General features: G+C 36.5%; 5 protein-coding genes across 9 annotated transcripts; 3 read left to right on the forward strand and 2 right to left on the reverse strand.

Moving 5' to 3' along the window:
• The first annotated feature begins 95 nt into the window (after nucleotides 1-95).
• LOC137746224 (transcription factor MYB60) lies at nucleotides 96-1,697 on the forward strand. The gene is made up of 3 exons (XM_068486298.1): nucleotides 96-276; nucleotides 509-638; nucleotides 838-1,697. Exons 1-3 carry the CDS (start codon nucleotides 144-146, stop codon nucleotides 1,550-1,552), a joined length of 978 nt encoding a protein of 325 aa, XP_068342399.1. The 5' UTR covers nucleotides 96-143; the 3' UTR covers nucleotides 1,553-1,697.
• Nucleotides 1,698-7,359: 5,662 nt separating this feature from the next.
• LOC137745358 (S-sulfo-L-cysteine synthase (O-acetyl-L-serine-dependent), chloroplastic-like) lies at nucleotides 7,360-12,349 on the reverse strand. Its single transcript, XM_068485304.1, has 10 exons — nucleotides 12,076-12,349; nucleotides 11,061-11,170; nucleotides 10,675-10,732; nucleotides 10,215-10,478; nucleotides 9,946-10,083; nucleotides 9,354-9,405; nucleotides 9,195-9,244; nucleotides 8,709-8,768; nucleotides 8,455-8,535; nucleotides 7,360-7,749 (listed from the first exon to the last, which is right to left on the reverse strand). Exons 1-10 carry the CDS (start codon nucleotides 12,304-12,306, stop codon nucleotides 7,660-7,662), a joined length of 1,134 nt encoding a protein of 377 aa, XP_068341405.1. The 5' UTR covers nucleotides 12,307-12,349; the 3' UTR covers nucleotides 7,360-7,659.
• Nucleotides 12,350-13,968: 1,619 nt separating this feature from the next.
• LOC137745148 (FRIGIDA-like protein 5) lies at nucleotides 13,969-18,537 on the forward strand. Its single transcript, XM_068485043.1, has 4 exons — nucleotides 13,969-15,840; nucleotides 16,629-16,994; nucleotides 17,319-17,491; nucleotides 17,613-18,537. The coding sequence occupies exons 1-4, from the start codon at nucleotides 14,106-14,108 to the stop codon at nucleotides 18,117-18,119; spliced, it is 2,781 nt and encodes a 926-aa protein (XP_068341144.1). The 5' UTR covers nucleotides 13,969-14,105; the 3' UTR covers nucleotides 18,120-18,537.
• A 331-nt stretch (nucleotides 18,538-18,868) lies between these two features.
• LOC137745149 (tetratricopeptide repeat domain-containing protein PYG7, chloroplastic-like) lies at nucleotides 18,869-22,534 on the forward strand. Of its 5 annotated transcripts, none has more exons than XM_068485048.1 (5): nucleotides 18,869-19,505; nucleotides 20,276-20,326; nucleotides 20,720-21,013; nucleotides 21,223-21,369; nucleotides 21,920-22,534. In XM_068485048.1, exons 1-5 carry the CDS (start codon nucleotides 19,245-19,247, stop codon nucleotides 22,217-22,219), a joined length of 1,053 nt encoding a protein of 350 aa, XP_068341149.1. In that variant the 5' UTR covers nucleotides 18,869-19,244; the 3' UTR covers nucleotides 22,220-22,534. The 5 variants fall into 5 exon arrangements, with proteins under 5 accessions (XP_068341149.1, XP_068341146.1, XP_068341145.1 ...); XM_068485045.1 differs by having other exon boundaries at nucleotides 18,870-19,499; nucleotides 20,280-20,331; nucleotides 20,721-21,013; XM_068485044.1 differs by having other exon boundaries at nucleotides 18,874-19,505; nucleotides 20,280-20,331; nucleotides 20,721-21,013.
• A 500-nt stretch (nucleotides 22,535-23,034) lies between these two features.
• Nucleotides 23,035-24,711, reverse strand: LOC137744602 (uncharacterized). Its single transcript, XM_068484377.1, has 3 exons — nucleotides 24,295-24,711; nucleotides 23,808-23,958; nucleotides 23,035-23,322 (listed from the first exon to the last, which is right to left on the reverse strand). Exons 1-3 carry the CDS (start codon nucleotides 24,709-24,711, stop codon nucleotides 23,090-23,092), a joined length of 801 nt encoding a protein of 266 aa, XP_068340478.1. The 3' UTR covers nucleotides 23,035-23,089.
• Between the last annotated feature and the right edge of the window lie 1,514 nt (nucleotides 24,712-26,225).

Here is a 26,225-nt window from a genome sequence, read left to right on the forward strand (position 1 = left end):
TTAAGTGAGCTATACACATACACATGCATACATGCATACATACATATATATGTATATATGCTCAACATAAGAGCACTGTATGAAATATTCAGGTTTATACTTTAGGTCCTTGGGAGAGAAGGCAGAGAGCGAGAGAGAGAGAGATGGGAAGACCTCCTTGCTGTGAGAAGGTAGGAATCAAGAAAGGTCCATGGACTCCTGAGGAGGACATCGTCCTCGTTTCTTACATCCAAGAACATGGTCCTGGTAATTGGAGATCAGTTCCAACCAACACTGGTAATTTGACAGTAAAATTCAGCATTTATTTTTGAACTCGAGATCCCAAATCCGATTTCTCCCTTCCCTAATTTATCTTGCGTCAAAAAAAAAAAAAGTTTAAACAATTATTAATTACCATGCGAATTAGTTAGTGAATATTATGTGTTATGATTTTGTCTTATTTAATCTCTTTGTGGATTGATGTTTTGTACATATTATTCAATTCTTCTTGATTTTTGGCTGCAAAAAGGGCTCTTGAGGTGCAGCAAAAGTTGCAGACTCAGATGGACTAACTACCTCAGACCGGGAATCAAGCGCGGTAACTTCACACCTCATGAAGAAGGGATGATCATTCACTTGCAAGCTTTATTGGGTAACAAGTAATTCATCTTCAAACTTCTTCATTCATTACCATTTTCTATCAACGATTGTGAATACAACACTAATTGTTATTAGCGAGAGCCAGATGTTGTTGGAAAAAGTTGTGTGTGTGCGTGTGTGTGTGTGTGTGTGTGTGTTTAGTCTTATAGGTACGTATTTTAATACATGAAAATAATTAATATTGGTTTGATCGAGCAGATGGGCAGCAATAGCTTCCTACCTGCCACAGAGAACCGATAACGACATAAAGAACTACTGGAACACCCACTTGAAGAAGAAGCTGAAGCAATTTCAATCAGCTCTTGATCCTCATACGACGTCAGATGATCCATTTAATGTAAATGTATCAAGGAGGAGCTTGAGTGAAGGGAGCTTAGATAATATGACAAGCCATGCCTCCTCAATTATTCTGAGGAACAACCAATCCTCCTCCTCCACATATGCCTCAAGCACCGAGAACATTTCGCGGCTCCTAGAAGGTTGGATGAGATCCTCCCCAACTCCGAAGACCGCTAGCCTCAAATATAATGCTGCATCTGATGATGATCAAGAAAAACCTAGCGGTATTAGCACAGGAAACCTAGTATCTAACGAGGAGTTTGAATCGATTTTGTCCTATGAGAATTTGAACAATGTTGCTTCTTGGGACAGGTCTACTTGTGATTCATCTACTTATTCTAACAAGGTGTCACGACTCAGTATTGAAGTTCCAAATGGGGCGGAAATAATTCATGATCATCATCTTCTGCGCGACGAGGATCAGAACAATAAGCAAATTATTCGATGCGAAAGCAGTAGTACTAATTGTAACAATCCTCCATTGACATATCTTGAGAAGTGGCTGTTAGATGAAAGTGCTGGACATGTGGAAGCCGATCAGATGGTGGAATTGTCTCCAATGTCCTTGGTTTGAGCTCAATTAGCTAGCTAGCTATGCTAAAAAGGTTAAGCCAGCTTGCTTAAATATAACCCTAATAGGAAAAAGCAACAACAAATTATGAAGGGTTTTAATTTGTTTCTCTCTTTTCTAATGAGGTTTCAAAAGTCGGAATCTCTTTGTTGATTGTAACTTATTTATTTCTTTTCTTTGTTTTTTTTGTTTTGTTTTTGTTTTTGTTTTATTTATTTTCTTTTCTTTATGAACGGATGGAAAATTTCAAGAAAGATGATCATCATTTCTCTTTGGTGTGTTCAAGTCTTATCATTCAAATGTCAAGGGTCATTTCAAAATTCTGAGTTCGATTGCAATCAAAGTTCTTAGTTCGATTGTCCTCACCTCAATGATTTCCGGCAAACCAATTGTCAACTGAATTAATAGGATGTGGTGTGGTTGAACGCAGTCCAACAGTAACAAAACTGAGTTTTAAACCCTACATTAAAATGGGAAAATAAATTGACTTAAAATATTTCATTTATTGGGTGACCCTTGATGCTAGCTGGTGGCAAGAGCTAATTGGCCTAAGTACAATATATGTATAAATGTAATCAATATTGAGTAAAAATATTGAAAGGTAGGTAGGCATATTGACATGTTATTCAAGTTTACAAGTAATTGCTCCATGGTAATTAACCACTCCTACACTATGAGAAATATTTCAGTATACTGGGAACATGGTATAGTACATCAAGTGTCATAACAATTGGTTGAATTTTTTTTTCATGTTTTCAACCAATTGTATTATAACATTTAGTATACTGTTTATATTTTCGGCACACTAAAATTTTCTTCTATACTTCAAATAAATAGAGAGAGAAAAGTTTAAGTTTTTAATCATTCATTTTTCATATATGTGTATATTTAATTATGTACTTGGAAAGGGATGAAAAAGTTAGCCAAAAGCAGGGAAAGGAAGGAAAGGAATAAAGGCTAAAACCGAGAGAGTGGGATTTGCGTGACGAAAGTCTCATGCATGCAAAAGAGGTAATTTGCTGCCTCAAAAGTCCCTCTTTTTAGGGAAAATGATCAGAGCTAATTACATGTGAGCCTATTCACCTTTCGGTGTGACAAGCAAGCAAAAGCTGTGATGTCTTATCTCTCTCTCTCATCGCAGCTTCCGAGAACAATTTATATGTTATGAGTATACTATCATTATAATCTCTTGAATCAATAACATAATGTCATATATAGAGGCAAATTTAGGATTCGACCATTAGGAGGTCCTAATGTTAAAAGGTTTAGGTTTTTAATAGAAAAGAGCGTGAAACGCGTTTGGTGGACTTATTATCGTCAGCAGAATCATATATGTCAACAAAAATCGACATATGCTAAAGCAATTTGCTGAGTACTCTTGAGAGAATTTATCTAGTGCTCTCGACCTAATATATCGAGTGCTACCGAGATATACCTAACGTACTTTATGGACACAAAAGAGACCAATACCAAACATTTGAATGATTTCCAAAAACCTTAAGATGTATATTTTTCAGACTCTGAATGATCCTAGGACCACCTTGATCTCAATACACCTCTCTCAGTTGTCATATAGAGACAAACTTAAATAATCATTGTACTGTTATATAATTTAGAGTTAATGTCACAGTTGTAATGTACTTCTGCCATCATGCGAATATAAGTCTTCTTCCATACCTCCTATGTACGTGATTACGTATACCATGCAAATTAGACAAAAGCTATAAAGCTTTCACAGGACTTATGAAATAAAAGGTTTTGACTCTCAAATGTCTGTGCATGCCTTTACAGACACCAACAACCGATCACAAAACGCCATCTTCATGTTGTGGTCCATAACTCATCAGTTTCACAACAATAGTGATTAACAATAAGTACATTAATTAGTACCTCAGCAAATGAAAATAAATGTTTTTAATCAAATATGTGTACAGGACACATGAATTTCAACTGACAAAAGTAACAACCTCTCAAGCTAAAGAGGTGGATTGTCTGCCTTTTCATTTCCATACTTTTCTCATGCATTCCTATTTGTGTAGTCACGGTTAAACCACGCCAATAGTTTATATTCCTATTACTTTTTGTTTTATTATTTCTATAAAAAAAAATTAATATAAAATATTGACGTGACTTAACTGTGACCACACATCACCGAAGGGTATGAAGAGAGTATAGAAATGAGGAGGCAGACAATCCACCTCCCAAGCTAAACGGGAAGGGATTCTCTACTGATTCTTTCCATCAAATCCACCAAATCTACAAATTCGGGTCCTTAAAATTTGATCAAATAGTTAAAAACAGGAGTCCTTTTTAAAAGTTATAATAATTTTAGCCGTTAGATCAAATTTCATAAGGCCGGATTCGTGGATTTGGTGGAATTGGTGGAAGGAATATGGAGAGGATCCCTTTCCGAGCTAAACTAAAGCTCACAAAATTCACACAAACTATAAATCCAAGCAAAAGTTTGGCATAATCAGTATACATTGCTTATGCAAATTGTTGCTGTACAAAATCGAGTAGGCCTTGAAACAACATAAAGTGTCAATGTAAGATCTTTGCAAGATTGCTCCAGTCACCAAGTGTGGGTAATATGTAAAGAGAGAGATAGGAAAGCAAATACAAGATGTACGTGATTCATTCTAAGTTGGACTACGTCCATGAGAATAGAGAAGTTCTCATTAATAATGTGGAGTTTACATAATACAAAGGTTAAAGCATAACCATCATTAATGAGTTCTAATAATAAGTTAAGTAGAACAATAGCATTGAGGATTAATGGTAGGAGAATTGTCTCCTTTTATAGTTCAGGAGAGTCGCATGCTTTCGTCCGCACAATCGATGTAGAGCTTTATTCTGATATTGACATGTGTAGCGTTTTGATTGGCCTCCTGTTTGAAGAGAAACTCTTGTACTTCAGTATGGATACCTCAACACGAATCCTTCAATCGGTGTTCTTGAAGGTATAAAGTTGACTGATGCTCAGTAGTTTCAAAATTGGTGAAATATGGTACAAACACAGCCCAAACCAATTAAACTCTACATTTAACCATAAGGAAAACTAATGAAAAGGGTTTGAAAACTTTGAGTTTTAACGATAAGGACAAAATAAAGGGTAAAGTGAATAGTAACAGGATTGATTTTTTAGTGTAAAAATATGGTTTTCGTTAAAGTGAACAGTACCGTGGACTTTTCGTTAAAACTCCCTTAACCATAAGCCTAAATCATGACTACCGTCATGAATTGAAGCCACACTGTGGCATTGCATCATGGGCAAATATGAGGAGGAATTAGTCTCCAACAATACAAGTACAAATTCTCTCCGGATCTGAAAAAAAAGGGAGTTTAAGGATCAAATAATCTGGGTCGTTGAAATTTGATCTAACGACTACAAACAGATGACACCTCTAAAAGTTATAATAATTGTAGCCGTTGGATCAAATTTCAACGCCCTGGATCATTTAATCATTGGGCTCCCTTTTTTTAGATCTGAAGAGTATATGTACTCCAACAATACAATTGCGTATAACAACGGATAAGAGACACATAAGAGTCATGGTTTGGCAAAGCACATGGACAAATGCCAACGAAGTCTTTCATATCAACGGTGTTGAGTATGAATTTCACATTAATGAAAGAAAAGACTTACATGAGCTTATAGTGAGTTAAGTTACTCCCCATATTGCCAATTAGTTTTATGGTAGATTCCCAACATTTTTCATGGTATCAAAGCAGGTTATCCCATGTGTGAAGCTAAACGGCTACTCGCACACATGTCATTCTGTTATGTGTCCACATGTTAGCTTGAAAATTCGTCACACATGAGAGCATGTTGAGAATCAATCTTACATTGCTGGGAGGAATGACCTTACATGAGCTTATAAGTAAGTTGAGCTATTCTTCATATTGCCAATTAATTTTACGGTAAAATCCCAACTCTCTTCAAATGGTAAATATAAAGTTAGAGAAAAATAGAAAAATTTAGAAAAATATTAAAGGAACAATTAAAATGAGGAATGAGCTTAAAAATAGGTGATTAGTTACTGAATTTGAGCATAACTCAGACCAAGTCACCACAAATAAATTGTTTTTTTGAAAAAAAAAAATGAGTAGGGAGGGAGAAACTCCCTCAGCCCTTGCGGATGTGGTTTTGATAATTTTTTTACGTTATATTTGGGTTATAGGGTCTCAACTCCCGATTGAGACCAAGTTAGTGAAGAATGCACGACAAAATATTAAGGGAGAAAATGCACTTCATGAGCATTGCAAAAACATGTATGAGCGAGTGATAAATGACTCTTTTAAATAGTTATTTGTTAATACCTTGCAACTATACTTTTGTGATGCTCACGAAGTACATTCATATGTAATTCCCATTTTGTAATCTACTTTTATCAAATTCTCTCAAATCTCTTGACATTTAGAAATTCATCGCCCAAACATAAACATAAATAACTTAAGTTTCTTCTTTGCTAGGCTACATTTATGATAACAACCAACCTTAATCCACTAAATAGGATTGGCTGTATAAATCCTAGAACATCACTACGCTCGATTTCCTCTTTAGTATGCTAATCAATTTTATTTATTTCCATAAAAATAGAATAAATATAGCCTCCTAATTGTAAAAGTGGTCCCCAAAACCAAACATGAGGTGAACCATTAATTATGGACTCCGAATAAAAGAAATTGTGACAAGTCTTTATTATTACATTCAATTGGATTATAGGACCAATTATTTCCCTAATGCTAAATAACTCCTCTTTGTAAGGATTCCAGGAGTCCTCAAATCGTGTCCGTTCATCATACATCGCGTGGTCAGAAACCATTTTAAATACTTTTATTTTAAATTAAATATGAATAGTAACTAATGAAAATTGACCGCACGATATACGATGAATGTACATGATTTGAGGATCCGAAAAGGATCCTCCAGGTAAATAACCCACTTACCCTAAATGTTGTCGTGAAACCTTGGATTACTTAAGGCCTTTAATCTTTCAATAATTTCACATACTTAGCTTGGGATTAGGGATAAGAGGTTGTTTAGCTACTTTTCGGAGGTCGATTTTTGATACAAAAAGTAAGGATGAAAGAGGGGAGGGAGGTGGACTTCAGCTAAAACACACAATGAGTCAATTATAGTTTGGTAGCAAACTCAACACAAATGTCATCATACATCTGAGTTGAACAGGAGAACCTCTTACTTACAAATGGATATAAAATACCGCTAAACTGTAGCGCATACTGAAAATTAATTTGATGCTTAAAAAGTATATAGGATTGAGGTTACCATCGAATACTATGACCCAAAGAGGAAAAAAGAAATCATGTAGAACTCAACCTTGAAGGACAAGAACTTTATCGACAAAATTCCCAAATCTTCCCTAAACGGGTGGATATCCGCGAGAAACGGATTTTACCAGTAAGATTGCCATCCATAGATATTACAACCGAGGCAAATACAGTTTATCTTTCAATTACTATGATGAATATGAATTCATGAGCTTCAAGTTTTAATTGAAAAGAAACGAAAGTGACATTGAAGTGATTCTTGTGAATTCAAGCACGAAAGTAACATAGAGTTGTGAACTCGACGGATGCAACAATCATACTAGTAACGTGGGACTCAGGATACGATGAGTTGGCCTGTGCAACAAGGCATTTCATCTCGTTGTCCCAGTACCTATTTACGTTCATAGATGATCAATTGGGTGTAACATCCCTAGGTTTTTTCTCTAAACTTGGTTCCGATCGATGTATGTTAACAGATATACTTGTATTACATCTGAATCAAAATATGTATCCTACATGTGAATCAAAACATGCATTAAAACTGCCTCTGCAAGAAGTAAATGGACAAGGTGAGGCAAAATATCCTATCTAAAAACGAACCTCAATTTTTCCAATTTTTCATTGATCAACTACTCTCTGCATTCCTTTAAAACCTAACCTGGATTAGTCAGCCATCAATGAATCACAAAAGCATTCATATGACACAGATGTAACAGGTCAAATCTATTACCTTCTCGGAAACATTTGGTTCTGTTTGATTGATTTGTAAGGTAGTCAATCTTTACGATGACATATTTATGTCATCCAGAATAATACGATTACTTTCCCCGCATCTTCTGAACCTCTTCGTAAATTGATTGGAAAAGTACAGTGGGAATATACCTCTCACCAAAGCTTGGAAATACAACCTATAATATGAAACAAAAATAAAATAAATCAACACAATACTGTTTAGAACGGCAGAAAATGTAATCAACTGTAATTGTCACTAGCTGGTAAAGAATTGTTTAGCTCATCTCGTGTTTAAGATAGCACACTCGGTTTCAATATATTTTTTAATGAATTACATTTTCAGTCAGAGTAATAATTCAGTCTCGCTCTGTCTCACTTGTATAATGAATGAAGTATTGTTTTCCGTCAGAGTAATAGTTCATTCTCGCTTCATTTATTCTGCAGTAAAAAAGAATTCTACGAGGAATCACTTATCGCTTCCTCATAAGATCGGACTAATACATCTAATCTTAATCTGCCCCACGATTGTGTAAAAGAAGAAGCGTTGCATGCTTCAGCTAAGTTTTGTTAAGCCTCAAATGCATTTCAGAATGAAATTAGCTTGATCAAAATGCATCATAGCCTGTCAAGACAATTTTGAACTATTCAACTTATGCATCAGTTTCATACTCTACAAGTTACTTATAATTTAAGCAACACTTTGAACCGTCCAAAGCCAGGTACAATGCTTTAGCAATGAACCTCTCTGCAGCTTTTACTACAACTTGCTCGTGTTGCAAACTAATGACATTAATAGTACCCAGTACAGCTAGTCCAATTGTATAAGTAACAAGGAAAGGGGAGAATAAGAAAACAAATACAACTAAAAAAGAAAACCTCACCGCAATAAGTTTTCCAGTGTTCTCAGGTCTTCTTGCTAAACTTATTGCAGCAGCCGCAGCAGCACCTGATGAGATACCAACCTAGGGACAAGTATTGCATATCGGAATTATCAAAATCACCTTAAATTAGGATAGAATTACAGAAAAATGGGGTGGCTTTCTAAGTTAACAAATGATAACATTGATAAGTTGCAGCAGAAGTTGGAATTTGTCGCTTATAAAATGCTCCATGTCAAAGAGTAGTTGCAAATTACCAGTAAGCCTTCCTCCAATGCTAGCCTCCTTGCCATTTCAACAGCTTCATCGTTGGTAACCTACATTTGCATAAAAAATGATTAAAGAAATTTATCACATGTATCTCCAACTGACAAGTGAGAAGCAAGATTACCCCGAGAAAAAAAAATTCAAAAAAAAAAAAAAGGTTATCGACAAGCCGATAAATTGCAGGATAGAATGCCTACAGGCTGATCCACATAGCAAAATCAATACCAAAGTGACCCAAAATACTTATCCCAGTAGACTGGCTTTATGATGCACTCAGGGCCAGTTGAGAGGAAAGAGAGAAGAAAAAAAATGAGCAGAATAGACAAGATCGAGGGAGGAAGAGTGGAGAAAGAAAGAAAAGGGGCGAGGAAGAGAAACAAGAGGGAGACTAGAGTTTTATTCAATATATCTAAAGGCAAAAAACGATAACAACAGTATTACTACTAATAACTAAGAGACAACACAAATCAATTTACCTTGATGACCTCATCAAGTAAATTAACGTCCAAAATGCTTGGTACATAACCTGCATGAATTACTCACATAATTATTCAGTCAAGCATACCATATTATTGAATAAGAAACTGCAACAGAAAATTGATGTAATTAAAACCAAAGAGCAACAGTGCTTTCACCTGGATTTTCTCCAGATATTACACTCCTCTCTGCAGGTTCCACACCTACTACCTGGATAATCAAAATTACAAAAGCATGCAATCCAGAATTACAAACACATTAACCATAAAGCTGCAGTCCCACTAATTTCTTCCACTGATCAAAGCCAAATAAGAGCAAGCAGGCACTCATTCATAATCTAGAGGTGCTAAGTTGTTCCACCTTCAATGTCTGCTAATACTTGGGTTTATCTCTTTCCTCTCAAATCCAGTGTCAATGATAGTATAGTATAAAATACGACTAACAGTATCCAGAATGTGCATTTAAGATTGGTTTTTTCCTATAACTCAAATGACTATGTTCCATAACGTATAAAATCAATTGTTGCTATGAATTCAGATCCTCTCCGGATCTCTGTGTCCGAAGCCAACGTACCAGAGAATCTGGGCCGTTCAAGGGCTGGTTTTGTGTAAGGCTAGTGGGATGGGCTAATGAGGGCCCATGATTTAAATTGAGTGGTCCGGATTCTCTAGTCCGTCGGCTCCGGACACAGAGATCTGGAGAGGATCTATTCGATAATGAAACAAATTATACATTATGAACTAGCCTCACCTTTATCTCCTTGTTCATCATTTTCAGGTAACGGCCAGTGCCTGTAACAGTACCACCAGTTCCAATAGCAGCAACAAATATGTCAACATTACCAATGGTATCCTCCCATATTTCTGGCCCAGTAGTATCGAAATGGATCTGTAGTTCATGCATGTTAATGCTGATTAGAATATTATATATTACGATATACATGTGTATATTCATATATAGATTCAGTTTAGGATAACCAATAGCATTATTGAAGTGCCTCCAGAGAAAACAGAAATTACCTCTGCATTCGCAGCATTATCAAACTGTTGAAGCATATATGAATTTGGTGTGCTGAGAACAATTTCCCCAGCTTTATCTAACGCTCCTTTCAAACCCTTTTCTGGATCCGTCAAAACAACCTCTGCCCCAAATGCCCGTAAAAGAATCCTCCTTTCAATATTTATGGACGCCGGCATGGTGACTATAAGTTTATACCCTTTAGTTGCAGCAACAAAAGCAATACCAAGTCCTGTATTTCCACTAGTTGGTTCAACTAATACAGTCTGCATAGTAACACAAAAGAAGTATAATTCTTATGTATAACAGAAAGAAACACGAAAAAAAACCACCCAAAAGAAATATGACTTTTCGCAAAAGCTAAAACATCTTCCTCCACGTAACTTGCATGGTCATCTCAGATGACAAAGTAATATATTGATCTATCAGTAAATTTTTTCGTATAATAACTTATCAGCTCACCTTCCCAGGAGATATTAACCCACTTTTCTCAGCATTAGTTATCATGCTACAGCCAATTCTGAAATGTTAATCAGTATAGATAACATGAGTTCATCTGGAATGTATCTCCATTCAGCAAGAAAATATTAATGATGCAGAAACTGTAGTTACACGGCAATTATAATTGACCCGCTAAGATACTTGTTTCATAAAAAATTGATTACTACTACTAGTCTACCAAATGGGGCAGTTACGTCCTAAAGTTTCATCAACAGGATGGTTCCATATGCCTTAAACCGTATCAATCTTCTAAGATGGCAAACAAGATTAAAAAACAATCTGGCAAATAACGGTAGAAGTATATAGTAAGATTTCAGAGCAAAATGACAACTTATTCAGCAGGTTACCTATCCTTGACACTTCGGCATGGTTCCATAGATTCAAGCTTTGCTGCAATATTTGCCACACAACCTTCGCTAACTTTGTTGAGGTATACCATGGGTGTGCTCCCGATCAACTATAATAATTTATCAGCATAATTCAAGTCAACAAAAATGATGAGAATGTAAACCATAATGTACATAAAATTCACTGATTATGACAATGTCGTATATTTTTGTGAAATATGAAAACTGAAAAGCGTCAGCAACTACAACGAGAAATCTATTGCCAAAACACTTGACAACATCACCTAATAAAGTAATAAATTCCATATTGTACAAGCGGGGATTTTGAACATTGAATCTAACACTTAAACAGTGCACAGTTATATTTCCATAATCTAACTTGCTATAGTCCAGAGTGTGAAAATTGTTATCACTTGATTTCGAGTACTTTACGTAGCAATTAATCAACAGGAACCAACAGTTTAAAGAAAAACACTTCAAGTCCAATACTTTATAAAAACACCATTCCTACTTGCAATGGGAGAAGGTCACTAAAAGAATTTCACAACTATAAAGGAATTAATAATGACAAGTAGATAGTTAAAGTGTTTTCTTTCTCCAAGTGAGTTCTTGAAGTGTTTTTTTTTTTTTTATATAAAACATAAAAGTTTTCAGGGTGTTTTGTCTAATTCACTAAATTTCTTGTCCCAGTTTTCCGAGAAGGGTAATGCTAGAGACACCATCTATTTAAACCACATGACGAGTTACTGATGATTGAATTATCAAAGTGTTGATTAACATGCTTATTTTCTATTGGCGACATATCGCATGATTTGCAAATTTGGTCTAAAAAGTTGGTCTATCCAGTGTTACTCTTCCGGAAATCCAACCAAATACCAATACAGTGCCCAAAATTGCAGAAATACCCAGTTAAATTCTTAGCATTTAGAGAGATTATTCTGATAAGAAATTAAAAATTGAGCAAAAGCGAGTTAAAACAAAATGCTAAAAAGAAAGAACAAAATGAGAGCAGAACCTGCGTGACGTCCTCGGCGATATTGACAGTGTCGAGATCTTCTCTGATGGCGTAGACAGAGGAGGCGGCTTTGGCAAACACGAGACGGTGTCGTTTTGCGAGCTGTACTCCGAGAAGAGCTCCATCGGTGGAATTGCCGGCGAGCTTGAAGGACGCGAAACCGTGGGGTTTGGGGGGAGATGAGAGAGGAAGGGGAAGATGAAGAAGCAGAGCAGGTGATAATATAGCCATTCGTTCAGAAAAAGGTTTTTGAGGGGTTTTAGATTGGGGATTTCGTGGGTGCACTTACGGAATTGGATCCTCTCCTGTGCTTGTGCTCCGGAGTATACTGACCAGCGCACGTGAATAGTTTAATTTTGATCCAACAATTTTAAATTTGATCTACCGATTACAATTATTATAATTTTAAAAGAATTTTTTATTTGTAATCTTTGGATTAAAATTCAACCATCCACGTGCGCTGATCAGAGGCTTCTGAGCACAAGCAAGCTCAAGAGAGGATCCAATTCCTGCACTTACAACATATGGTGGGGTGAGTTTGACGATTTTGGCGCCACCTGATATCATCAAGTGGTGTTCTTCATCTTAGGATAGGGTTCATTGTTTTGCAAAAATTCTTCCATGCTCCAATGTTGCTGGTGTTTTAACCGTTAGTTTTTTAATTTTAAAATTTTTAATAAATATTTAATCTTTTGAAACATTTGAAATACCCAAGAAAGTTTCAGAATCTCTTTATGTGAACGTAGTTATTGATTTTCAAGGAATGAATTGTATCTCATTCATTCATTTATATTTAGTTACAAGAACAACAAAACATATATAGAGGAACCTATAGAAAACTAAGAGGAAAGCTACGGAAACAATGGAGAGTTAAGACCCCTCCATGACACCTCCGCCTAACTTAAACCACTAATTAATCCTTACAATGATGATGAGGTCTCCACTCTACCTAACTAAACATCATCAAGGCTTGCATTATGCCTAAAGTAGATATTAAACTAAGATGCACTAAAGCATCACTTAAGTTTTAGCCGAAAGTTTGAATCCATGCATTAGCTAGCTTTCCATTATTCTATTCTTCCTTGATACTCCATGATGCTTCCAACTCTTAGGAACCCTACTTCCAACCCTACTTCAAATAAACAACCATCCAATAGTAGTCTTACTTTATATGTGTGTGTTTTTCATATAAGCGAGTTTGACTTCTCAAGTGTGCTTTTATTTACGTATGTCATGTTGCGCTAATGCTGCTACAAGAGGAAATGGATTATAAGTATGTTCTAGAAAAAGAAAAAAAATAAAAAAAAAGGGGGGCGGGGCTTGCAAATGTAACGTTACACACTCAACAAATTTCTTAACCGTTAGACGAACGACTTTTCAAACTTTTGCGGCTAAGTAGTACTAAATAGTTAAAATTCAAAATTAAAATTAGCATGCAAAATAAGACAGTCTAATTAAATGCACTCAAATTCAAATTCGTTCTTAATATTTTTTTAAAGAGAAAGAGTAACACAACAAGTAAGCACCCAATCAAATAAAAAAAAAAAAAACATTACAACATACTTATTTACAAAAATTATGAATCGAAATAATTATAATTCTTGAGTTTTTGCATGTACTGAAATATCAAAATAAAAATTATATCATTTCTTAACTTTTTCCTTTGTATTTTTTTTCTTAAAATATATAATCAAATACCAAAAAATAAAGAAAAAGAAAACTAATGGAAAAAAAAAGTTGAAAACTTCGAGTTTTAAAATAAAGGTAAAATAAATACTAATATGATTGACTTTTTAGTATAAAAATGTAATTTTTCATTAAAATGAAGATAAATTTTCTATTAGGATGAACAGTACCGAAATCCGATTCTCTTCATTCATGCCGGTTTTGTTCCTGTACATGTATGAGAGCCGAGGTACACATACAGGGTAGGGCAGGCAACAAAGTTTTCTCCTTTCTTAGGGATTTTGAGAAAACCAAAAAACCCTCCTGGTACGACGGCGTCCACCACGACGGAGCTGCGGAGAAGCATGACAATAATGGAAGAGATAGCTTCGAAGTTGAAGCTATCGGAGACGAAGCAGCGGAGCGTTGGCAAATCCCACGAGATCCTGCGCGCCCAGGCGGATTCCATGCTCGCATTCACCCTCAACTGGAAGGACCTCGACGACCACTTCGACTCCGTCAGGAACTCACTCTATGCCGCATTCGTAGGGCTCCTGGAGCGGGAGAAGGAGATTGGGTCCCGTTTCGCGGACTTGGAAGTGAAAGAGAAGGAATTTGACTCGGCGATGGCGGTGAAAGGTAGCGAATTGCAGGGCATTGTGCGGGAGGTTGAAGAAGGTAAGTCGCAGTTGCAATCTATTAAGTTATCTTTCGAAAAGTATTCGGTTGAAGAAGGTAGATTAGGAAAAGTACAGAAATTGGTTAAGGGGAAGGAGATGGAGTATTATAATATGCAGCAACGGATGAAAGAATTGTCGAAAGAGATCGAGGCGAAGGAGAGGCAGTTGAATGCGGTTAGGGTTAAGGTTGTGGAGCAATGGAAAGAGTTTGATTTGAGAGACGACGGAATTAGAGCTCAGCAAACATTGATTGAGGAATACGACAGAGAGGTGAAGTCGAAAGAGCAGAAACTCGGTTTGATTGAGAAGGATTTGTGTGAGCTTGAGAAGTCGGTGGGGGAGTGGGACTGTAAAGTTGAATTGAAACAGTTGGAACTTAAAAGAAGTGTTCAGAAGGCCGAAAAACAATTTGAATCAAAATCTGAGGAGCTTAATTTGATTGGGAGGAGGGTCAATGATTGCCTCAATGATGTCCAGTTGAAAGAAAAGAAGTTGGATTCCCGTGAAAAGCATTTGGATTCGCTTGACAAGTCGATACAGGAATTTGGGAGGCGGCTTGAACAAAAAGCCAAAGAGCTTGAATTAAAGCAACAAGAATTTGAGTCAAAAGCTAAGGAACTTGATTTGATTGATATGAGGGTCAATGATTGCCTCAAGGATGTTCAGTTGAAAGAAAAGAATTTGGATTCCCGGGAAAAGCATTTGGATTCACTCGACAACTCGATACAGGAATGTGGGAGGCGGCTTGAACAAAAGGCCAAAGAGCTTGAACTGAACCAACAAGAATTTGAAAAGTCTAAAGAAGAACATATCCGAACAAATAACTCGAAGGAGAAGACTGATATACTTCATACTCAAGTGAAGACTGAACAATCAGGACGTTTCCCTGATAACATTTCCGTCCCTCCTCTTTGTGCAACCAATCAGTCAAGAATCATTAGGGATGGTAGGAGCTTGCAGTTTTTCATGAATGAGTATTTTAGAAGAACAGATTCAGTCTCTGTCGAAGTTTCAGCCTGTCTTCAATTGTCATCAGACCCAGCAAAATTAGTTCTTGATGCAATGCAAGGGTTTTACCCTTCAAGTTCGACTGTGGAAAACAGGGAATTTCATTTTGATTTGAGTGTAATTAGAAGGAGCTGTATTCATTTGTTAAAGGAGGTAAAGAGAGTCTCGCCAAAAATTAGTGATCAGGTGAGAGCAGAAGCGAAGAAGTTGGCGGGTGAATGGAGAGCTAGGATGACTGTGGCAGCCGAGAGTTGGTTGGAGGTTTTGGGTTTTTTGTGGCTTGTTACTGCATATGACTTGACCTCTATTTCTGATAGCGAGGAGCTTCAATCTCTTCTCAGAATAGCTGCTAATCACGAAAAACAGTCGGATGAATTGTATGGGATCCTTGACACGGAAGATAAGACACCTGGTAATCACTTTTCCTGGTTTATTAATGTTTCTAACTTATTCATATTTCTATCTGAATGTCTTTTCTCGTATGATACTCCCTCTGTATTTTGGATGCCTTGTAAAAATAAAAATTTAAAGTTTTATTCTGATTGAATTCTCTACGCTTGAAGATTCATAAGGTTTTTTTCTATTATATTCCTATCCTTGTTAAGTTAATAAGTAGAAATCTATATCAGCAACAATTGATGCAATTCTGGGACAGGATAGGGTCGTAGGCCTGTAAATCATTGTCATAATATAAGATTGATGACCCATAGATGTCATAAAGGAACATTCTGAACCGGTGATGCAGTGCCTTACGGAAATAGATAAAATAGAAAACTTCTAGTTCTTGCATTGTGGAGTAGCGTTGGTCGCACTCCATTTTGGACGTGCTTCATTTTCATTCTAGAGCAGCTTTCTAAAGTAGTCATGTACTTTAAGATGTCATTGCAAGCAATGATAAAAATATTTAAATTGTCGAAAGTTTCTCTTTTTATGCTCTCTATTTATAAGTAGATATACCTTAAGAAGTAGTTAGAAGCAATGATAGGCTTGTTGTTGTATATTTATATTACAATCAGTTTTTTCTTCATAGTTTTAAGAAGTGAATACTTTCTTCTTGTTGCTGGGCTGAAAGTAGTGAACAGTTTCGTTCGACCCTTTTTTATAACAACTGCCCATAAGGCTATATTTTGATATGTTAAATTCAGAATTATTCACTCACTAACCTCTAATTCATTTTCGTTGTCTTTTACAATTGAATAGCAAGCAGCAACCTTTGTTCCTCTATCAAAACTGAGAAACCAGAATCTTCACTGGGAAAGAATGCCGCAACTTGTTCTTCTCCAAATCTTCAACTAACTGCCACCTCAGATGCTAGGAATTCACAGGGGTTTCCAACTTGTTCTTCTCCAAATATTCAACTAGCTACGACAGATGCTAGGAATTTACAGCAGTTATCAAATGAGCAGTTTAGTGGGAATCAATCAATACAGAATGAATTTTTACAGATTGCTAAGTTGTTTTCTGCGTTAGATGGAGATGTGTTAGTAAAATCTCTCGGGTTGATTTCTCAGAATAAACAGGCCCTAGAATATATTCGGAGTTCTGGTTTTGGAGATAAGATCCCTGGTAAGTTTCTTGAAAATTAGCTCGCATAGTGTTTAGTGTTGTTACCATTGCTCTTACTTATTTTCGGAGTTTTGGTTTTGGGATGCTTTTCTTAGAAAAAGGTATTAAGCTCTTATTCATGTTCTTGCCGCGCCGGTAAAATGTATTTTCCTTTCGTAATTGTTATGTTCTAGCTAGTTTCTTCTATTATATGCTTTCTTTTGTTGATGCATTTACTAACATTACGTTATATTTGAGTTTGGGTACGATTCTAGCAATTCTCCTTTTGAAGCTTATCTGGAGCAGCTTGATGAAAATCTTTCAATTTTTCTTTGCGTGTTGCAGATGCTATACCGACTCTTATTGAAAGGAGGCAACGGATTGAGGCTGTTAGAGCTATTTGCACCTTCAACTTAATTGACAAGTTTCCCCCAGTACCCCTCTTAAAAGAACACGTGGATACTGGGATGAACTCTTTCCAGTCACTTTCCTCAAAAACGAACCTAGTTGGTGAAAAGGTAATTTAGCTCTTCTCTGTACATACAATATCTGCTTTGCACATAGATAAATGTGGCTGGGACCATCATCTTAATGTAAATATGCATCCATCAATCAAGGCTAAATAACTCTTAATCGCAGATTAAGATTGCAGGCGACTATATGGCTGATCTAAGAGCTGTGATTCAATGCATTAAAGATTACAACCTAGAGTCGGCATACCCGCCTTCAGTCATTGAAACAAAACTAGCTAAGCTGCAGAACTTGAAGGATAAGTTCAAACACACGGAGAACTGGAGAAGTTTGGCGCCATGTCACAAGGTTGAACAAAAGCAGAAAGGAGGGAGGAAACGCTCTGCCAAGGTTCAAGCACAACAGCTTAAATTTAAACGTCAGCGGGCAGCAGTATCAGCTCCCGCACCACATCCAATACCAAATCCCACCCCTGGATATGCACCGCCAAATCTGTCATATGTGATGTCTGAAAATGGTGGACACCCTTGGCAATTCGGTATGGCTGGCTGCAACGTAGACATTTCGAAAGGCATTTGTTACCATTGCAACGGGTTAGGGCATTGGAAACGCAATTGTCCCAAGTATTTATGCGAAAAGAAGAACGGAGATGTGATCAAATCACAGATGCATTAAGTCCCTTGTGAATAAAGGTTAGTTATTTTGGTTAAGGGTTCGCTTGAAAGTACTTTTAAAATGACTATAAGTGTTTTTGGTGAAAATGTTTTTTAAACCAATTCCTAGTAAAGATCCAAGTAAAGCACTTTAAGTACTTATTGCAAGAAGTACTTATTTGGTGCTTCTTCCAAAAAGCTCTTAAACTACTTTTGGAACCTAAAATCAATTCCACCAAAAGCGCTTTTAGTCACTTTAAAACACTTCCAAACGAGCCTTCATATTGGAGCAACCAATCAGTAACATTTTGTAATTTTTTAGATGCTAAGTGATTGGGCGATCTGCTCCACAATTTGTACATGTAGTGTGTATCCTTTTAGTCGAATGCTTGATAAATGTTTGGCATTTCTGTTAAGTTTTCAAATGAAACTTCTATTTGCAGGATGTTCCTATTATTTGTTCTGGGGATATTTCTAGTATGACTCGTGGTATCTTCTATACAAGGGTTTTCGGCTGTTAGATTCTTGGTCAAATATCCAATGACCATGATCTTTAGGCCCAAACGCATAGTGTATATGATACTCCGGAGCAGACTATGATTTTCGTAGTTGTGGATGCAAGCTAATACTTCATACGGTGGTAGTTCTCAGGTTCAACTACGCATTCAATGCCTAATTATGGATAATTCGTTGTCTGGTTTAGCACAACTCCTCACCTTCCAATAAATGTCGGCCGCAAATAGGTTTATACCATCCAATTATCAAATAAGGTTGAGTGAGTTATTACTAAGTTGGCATTTTGAGTCATCTATTGCGTGTCATAAATTGTTACTTCCAAGAGAATGATGATGACGATAAATTGTTTTATGTAAGTTACTCTTCACCCGTAGGCTATGATTTGAGTACGGTTACAGCAGTGGTTTGTTCAGGGGCGTCGTGCCCCAGAATCTTGCCGGTATCCTAACCGTCAGATCAGACCACAAAACGGAACCCACATCCAACGGTCCAAAAACACCCCGTTATTTATGGAATAAAAATCTGTCAGTTTTCATTATCCACAACAATTAGCCACTCTCAGTACTATCATTAATTCCACTCCCGTTTTCAATATCGCCACTCTTATCTCTCCCAGCTCTGAGCTCCTCCAATGGCCACCGTCCTCCGAAATCCACCTTTACGAGCACCGTTAGCACCGCTTCCCGCCACCGTTTCGCCGAACCCTCCGAAAACTTCATACGTTTCGTGCAGACAAGGCTCGATCAGCACGCCGCCGTTTCTCACTCTCAGCTCTCTACGGTCATCTCACTCGCCGTCCGTACGGTTCCTCAAGTTCGTGCCTTTAGCTTCCCTCCATGAGACCCTAGGTGCCGAGATGGCGGAGGAGCTTCGAGAGCTCAATGAGGTCGAGGTACCATTTACTTTTTTCGTAACAATTTTCAGAATTTGTTTTTTGTTTACTTGAATTGAAGTTCATTAGGTCTGCTTGTTTGATTGTTGATGAGGAATTGATTTCGCAACAATATTTCGAACGAAAAATGTGATCGATTTTGTTGCAAAAGCTGATGTATTTATCACTTTTGATCAAAATTTGGGAGGATCAACGGGAATTGATCACTCAAAAACTTGAAAAAACCTAGTTTTAGTTGTGGCGAAATTCAAACATTGTGATTGATTTTTGATCTTAAATGATGCCTAAAACTACTTTTAGTTGTGGTGGTGAAATTAAATTTAAAAAAAAAAAAAAAAAAAAAAAAAGGGACAAAGGAAGGCACGAAATCATTGACATCGGAGGCAGTTCTGAATTATGGACCGAGATTTTTATAGCTTTGAATTGATTCATGTTACTATAAGGGAACCATTGTCGTCGGATAAAACTTTGAAGCATTGATGCTACCCCTTCACATGAAAACAGATGTATGCAGAGGTCAGATTTTTATCTGTTACGAAGCATTATTCACTAATATGACTATCATATTGCATTTCAATCGTATGTCTTCTCCTTTGTGTTGTGATTCTTCTAAAAAAAATCTAAAGAGATGATAGTCTAGACATTTTTTTATGACAGTGGCTCTTTACAACGCCTGAATAGAAAACATCTATAAGATAGTTTTATGGCTTTCTTTGTCAAAATTTCGTTAACAGTTGTTTTTACTAATATTTGTTCAATCGTGGATGAAGGCAGATACTCGGTGGAGAACTAGCAGTGGAAACTCCTGCCTCAACAGTTTTGGAGAGTAATTTCCTATTCACCACAAATATTGATCTTCACATAGACATGATACAAATTTTTAAATTTTATGGACCGCTCGAAATTTCTTCAACATGATATCAATAGATACCCTAAATGTTTCATTGTGTGGATCATGAGCGTTGAGTAAAACTACAAATAATTAGTGATTGCCGTCACTGCCTATCTGTTTTCATTGTTATGGCAGTTTACATTACACAACACATGTATAATTGTGTCTTTATGGGTTATATGAAATTTAGAATTCAAGTTCTGTGCACAATACACAATTTTTAAATTTTTTTTTTCCTTTCTCCGGTTTTATTTTATTTTTTATTAAATACTTTTTACTGGGTCGTTGGGAATGATCGTTGTGATATCATCATTTTATTGCAGAAATTTGTGGGATCCTTTTGGTTACCAAGGATATTAAATTCATGAAGAGGCCATTTGCATGGGTATCTGCATTCTTAGTTGGACAAAGCTTATGGCTGATTTCTACTCCAATGGCACAATCACGTGATATTATCAAACCAAATGCGATTTATGAGACAGCGGAGTTATTTGAATTAGGAATCCAGCTATCATACTTGCTACTATTGCTAGGTTTTCTTGGGGTTGGAACCTTCTTTGTGATTCGTCAAGTGCTTGTACGTAGAGAACTTGATCTTTCTGCCAAAGAATTGCAGGTATGAGCCTGCATTTTCCATTATACACTGTTGATTAACATCGTACCTGACTTTGCTCCAACCTTGACACTTAGTACACATCCTCCCTGAATTACAAGGACTGCATAAAGACATTAATTCTTTAATGTTTGCCTGCTGTAATAGACATTTGACAGAGGCTGTCTGCAACTGGTTACTTACACTATAATTTTTTTCTATCTAAATACCAGGAGCAAGTAAGAAGCGGCGATGCTGATGCGACTGAGCTTTTTGAACTTGGAGCAGTAATGCTGAGGAGGAAAATTTATCCAGCTGCTATTAAGTACTTGGTTCAGGCAATTGAGAAATGGGATGGGGACGACCAAGATCTTGCTCAGGTATGATGAATTCTCCGATATATTTGCACTTCTATTGTCTAAAGCACATCATACTGAATCCAACAAATAGATGGCTTTAGAATGGTGGTATAAAAATACTTGTGACTATTTGATAGTTATATTCCAATTTAAACATTTTTGGCATTGGAATCCTTGTTACTTGGTTCCATTGTACGTGTTAATCCCTTTGAAATACGGGTAACTTGTAGTTGTGGATCATGCGTACTCAGAATTGCATGCCTTGAAGGGGCACTAATTGGCATTCTGAATCATGCATTTTCAGTGTTGTTGTATGCGTTGGTGAATGTTAAGGGTGTTGCCACATCCCGATTACACATGATTTTGTAGTCTATGTAGCCTTGACATAGTTTTGAAATTTAATCTGTATCCACCCTGTCTAAAAGGTAACCACATATAAATAGCTGGGGAAACGAGAATGAAAATTAAGACCATTTGAATCGTATAATTTTTTTTCTTTTTTGGCATCATCTTTTCGTTTTTGGCTTATGAATTTCTGAAGTGGCTTTTGACATTTTATATATTTGAATAGGTTTACAATGCCCTTGGTGTCAGTTACGTCCGTGAGGGTAAACTTGCTAAGGGAATTACGCAGTTTGAAACTGCCGTGAAGCTTCAGCCAGGCTACGTCACAGCTTGGAACAACCTAGGTGATGCGTATGAAAAGAGGAAAGACTTTAAGGCTGCATTGAAGGCATTTGAAGAAGTTCTTCTGTTTGATCCAAATAACAAGGTAGCAATACCACGGCGGGAAACTTTGATGGAACAAGTGAAAATGTACAGAGATGTTCCGGTAAAAACAAAGGAGAAGTCATCTGACAGTATGCGTTGACGGGGATTTTATCAGCAACAGCTTATGTAAGTTTTGCTTGGCATTCTCCCAAACAGTCGATGGTTGTTGAGGTATCATTTGGTTTTTCCATGGTCCAAGATTTAGGCCTGACTTCTGTAGTCGCATTTTGTATTGTCTAGCATCTAAGTCTGTAATTTGATTCCGGAAACTTGATTCGTAAGTAGGCGAGTAACGTTCTTTGTATTGTAAGTGTTACAAATATATTGTACACAAACGGTTGTGCAGTTCATAAAATCGTGTTTACTTATTAGCTAAATAAATCCGATAAGAATTACGGAATGTTCAAGTCCTAAAGCTACCTATCTCGATGTTGCATTTTTCTGTTTGAGACTCGAAGTATTTGCATTTTCGTTAGCAAAATATTGAGGCAATTTCCATTTATGTTTGGAGATAAAAGATTCACAACCTTTGAAAATTGAACAAAAACCCTTATTTCTATGTAAATAAAATTTAGAAATTTAAACCCTCTATTTTTCTCACACTTTTTGCATCATACTCAAGTGACCAAGGAACAACAAATGGAATGGTAGTCTCAAAACAAAGACATGGCTCATTTGCAATTGTTTTTTAAATGACTGAAAGTATTTTTAGAGAAAATATTTTTTAAGACACTTGAAGTTCATTTTCAGGATTTACTTGCATTTTTACAAATGATTGGTTCTAAAAGCATTTTCACCAAAAGCACTTTCAGTCATTTTAAAAGCACTTCCAAGCAAACTCTCAAGTTTTTTAATTACAAGTGATATTATTACACTAAACTACACTAAAGAAAGGAAAGCGTTTGAACCCAAAACGCAGTTGGCTAAAGAAGACAACGCTATCAACCAGAGTGATCCACCACTTGAAGAATCAGTTGTATTCACAGGCCAAGAGATGTTGTGTGGTTGCATTAAGGGTAGGAAGCTTGACCTTTAGTGGCTCACTCCCATAAGAGGTGTGAGGGGAGAAGACAATATTGTACATAAATTGATTAGAATTAGGGTCCCCTTGGAGGGTATATAGTAGCTGACCTGCACCATACCGGCCTAGAAGTTGGTATGATCTCTCTGATTGATCCATTGTAACACAAACTTCATCCGTACCTAACCAAATCAAAATAAGTAAAAGTTATGTAAAAATACTTTTCATAAAGATGATATTCAAATGATGATTAAAATCTTTACGTTGATTGATGAATTGTTGATTTGGTTGATATGTATGAATGATTTAAACGTTCTTCAAGTTGGTTGATTGTTGCAAAGATGATCATTAAATGAAGATTGAGATTTGGGTAGTACTATTCACACACCCCATTTTAGTTCTCACACACCCTTGTTAAATTTTTGTCCATTGATCTTCTTCAATTCATTCAATCCGACGGTTGAAAATTGAGAAAGGTGTGTGAGAGGTAAAAATGGATGTGTAGATAGCACTACCCCTAAGATTTTCATGTTGATTAATGAAATATTCATCTGTTTGATACATACAAATGAAACAATCATTTTGGTTGTGTCTTTTTTTTCAAAGATAATTAGTAAATTATAGGTAAAGAAATGATATGAATAATTGGGAGAAGAAAGCAACTCACAGGCAGCTAACTCTATCTGCGTTTGGTAAATAAAATCCAGGGCTGCAGAGATTTCTTGCTCAAACTCATGAAATGGTGATCCTCTTTTAAAATTCATCTTTCTTAGCTTACAAAGTCCTTCTCCCAACTCCATCATCGCTCCTTTATGGTTCTATTTCATCACAACAAAACCCAAGTGTAACTAATCAATTTGTAAGCATACACACACACAGAGACACACATATATATAGACACACACACACACACACATATATACACACAAATATATATACACCCGATGCGTTTGTTATAGAGGATTGACTTGAAGATAGGATATGATAACTCTCTAAATTCAACGCATATTGAAAAAAGAAATGGGAGTTATAAATTTTGTAATATGTAAAATGAACCTGAACAAAAAGTTAGCGCAATATTAACTTATTAACTGTTTAGCGGTATATAAATACACAACAGTAGGCTCACTCAATCAGTTGTAAGAATTATCAACCTGATTGAATAGGTGATGGAATCCCACTGCGCATTGTAGAATGCCATGAATAAGAGTTCTGGACGGTTCTTCAGCATTGTTCCAAAGCGATTCGAGAAAGTCATGGCACTTGTAGTATTCCCTTGTGTTGAACAGCACAACGGCTTCATCAAAGCTACACTCCTCCTCTTCGTCGCCCTCCTCCTCACCTTCACTGGCACCGGAAAATCTATGTGAAACCCGAAAACAACAGTAGTACCGGCTGCTGGTGGGTACTAGGATTGACCTTGTGTTGCTGCATGGGGAGGGAGAAGAGAAGCTGCAGGTAATAGTTATTGGATTGGTTTGAGAAGGGAAGAGATGAGAGTGTCGAATCGGACGGCTTGAGATTGACGAGGGAGATAAAACAGTGGGAGAGGCAGCAGATGGAAACGCCATGGATTATAACTTCTGGAGAAGGTTTTTCAGACTTCTAAGACTTTACAACCATATTTTTTGGCCACATTTGTGTGGTGGAGGCTCGGAGTAAACTACCCAAATACAGGACAAAACTGTCACTCCATTCTTTTTTTGGGGTGATTCTGAATTAGATTTAACTTTTAAAATATTTCAATAATCGAGGTCATTGGTATTAAGTAATCATTTTATCAACATTAAGTGATAATATTTATTGCGTTAAATGATGACATGGACAAATACTAAAGTTGGTATTTACTAATCATTGTTTTTGGAGATCTAATTCCTCAAATTAACTTGTTTTAGTCTAATCAAGCCGTAAATTTGTTTAGCTAAACTGCGTTGATTTGGAGATTCAAAGCGCCATAGATGATTTAAGAGTAAAAACTTGCTTTCATAGTTGTCCACATCATCATTTAATATGAGTAAAACAACGACAAAGTCTTATCCCATAAAGTAAAGTTGACAATATGAATCCTAAAATGTCACTACGCTTGGTTTTATGACATGTCTTCCATTTGATCCAAGTAGTCCAAGTCTTTTCTTAGAGTCTATTTCCAAGTCTTCCTAGGTTTTCCTCTACTCCTTTGGCCCTGAGCCTCTGTTTTGTAATCATATCTTCTGATAGGAGCATCTGTAGGTCTTCGTTTCACATGTCAAAATCACCTTAACCGATTTTCTCTCATCTTATTTTCAATTTTGGCTACTTTTAATTTACCTCGGATATCCTTGTTCCTAATCTAGTCCTTTCTCTTGTGCAACACATCAAACGAAGCATTCTCATCTCCGCTACAGTCACTTTGTGTACGTGTTGATGTTTCACCGCCCAACATTCCGTGCCATAAAGCATTGCTAGCCTTATTGCTGTCCTATACAATTTTCCCTTGAGCTTTTAGTGACATACGACAATCGCACAACACACCTGATGCATTCTTCACTTCATCCATCCAGTTTGCATTCTATGATTAAGGTCTCCATCCAATTATCCGTCATCTAACACTAGTAAACCTAACATATTTTGGACCAAATGTATTTCGAAAATTTTTAAATATATTTCAATTTCGTTCTAATTCTTTTTAAATTTTGGGCATTGGATTTGATTCAGGTGTTACAAAGTCGAAAAATATTGGATTGGAAAGTCAAAATCAAAATTTCCAATTCAAGTTGGACCATAGACGATTTTTTTTTAGTGCTTTCAAACTGAAAAATAGCATATGGTGCTCCAATTTGACGGTAATGTGAGATTCAAACCATTAATGTCTGTAAATTTGACCACCAACTTTTATTTCTTAACACACTTTCGTCTTTTCATGCAAATTGGAAAAACAGACCACAGTTCCTCTCTTAGTTTGGCCAAACAGAACAGAGAGTCCCCCGTAAGGCAAAAAAAAAACCCAGAAAAATCATACAAATTGGCAAGAAATGCAAACCCTTTCACCGGTACGATCAGCTAAACGATCATTTTGCCAGTCGTTGCTACGAAACGACATAACGGG

This window comes from Pyrus communis, chromosome 9 (assembly GCF_963583255.1).
Source record: "Pyrus communis chromosome 9, drPyrComm1.1, whole genome shotgun sequence".
NCBI classification, from domain to species: Eukaryota; Viridiplantae; Streptophyta; class Magnoliopsida; order Rosales; family Rosaceae; genus Pyrus; species Pyrus communis.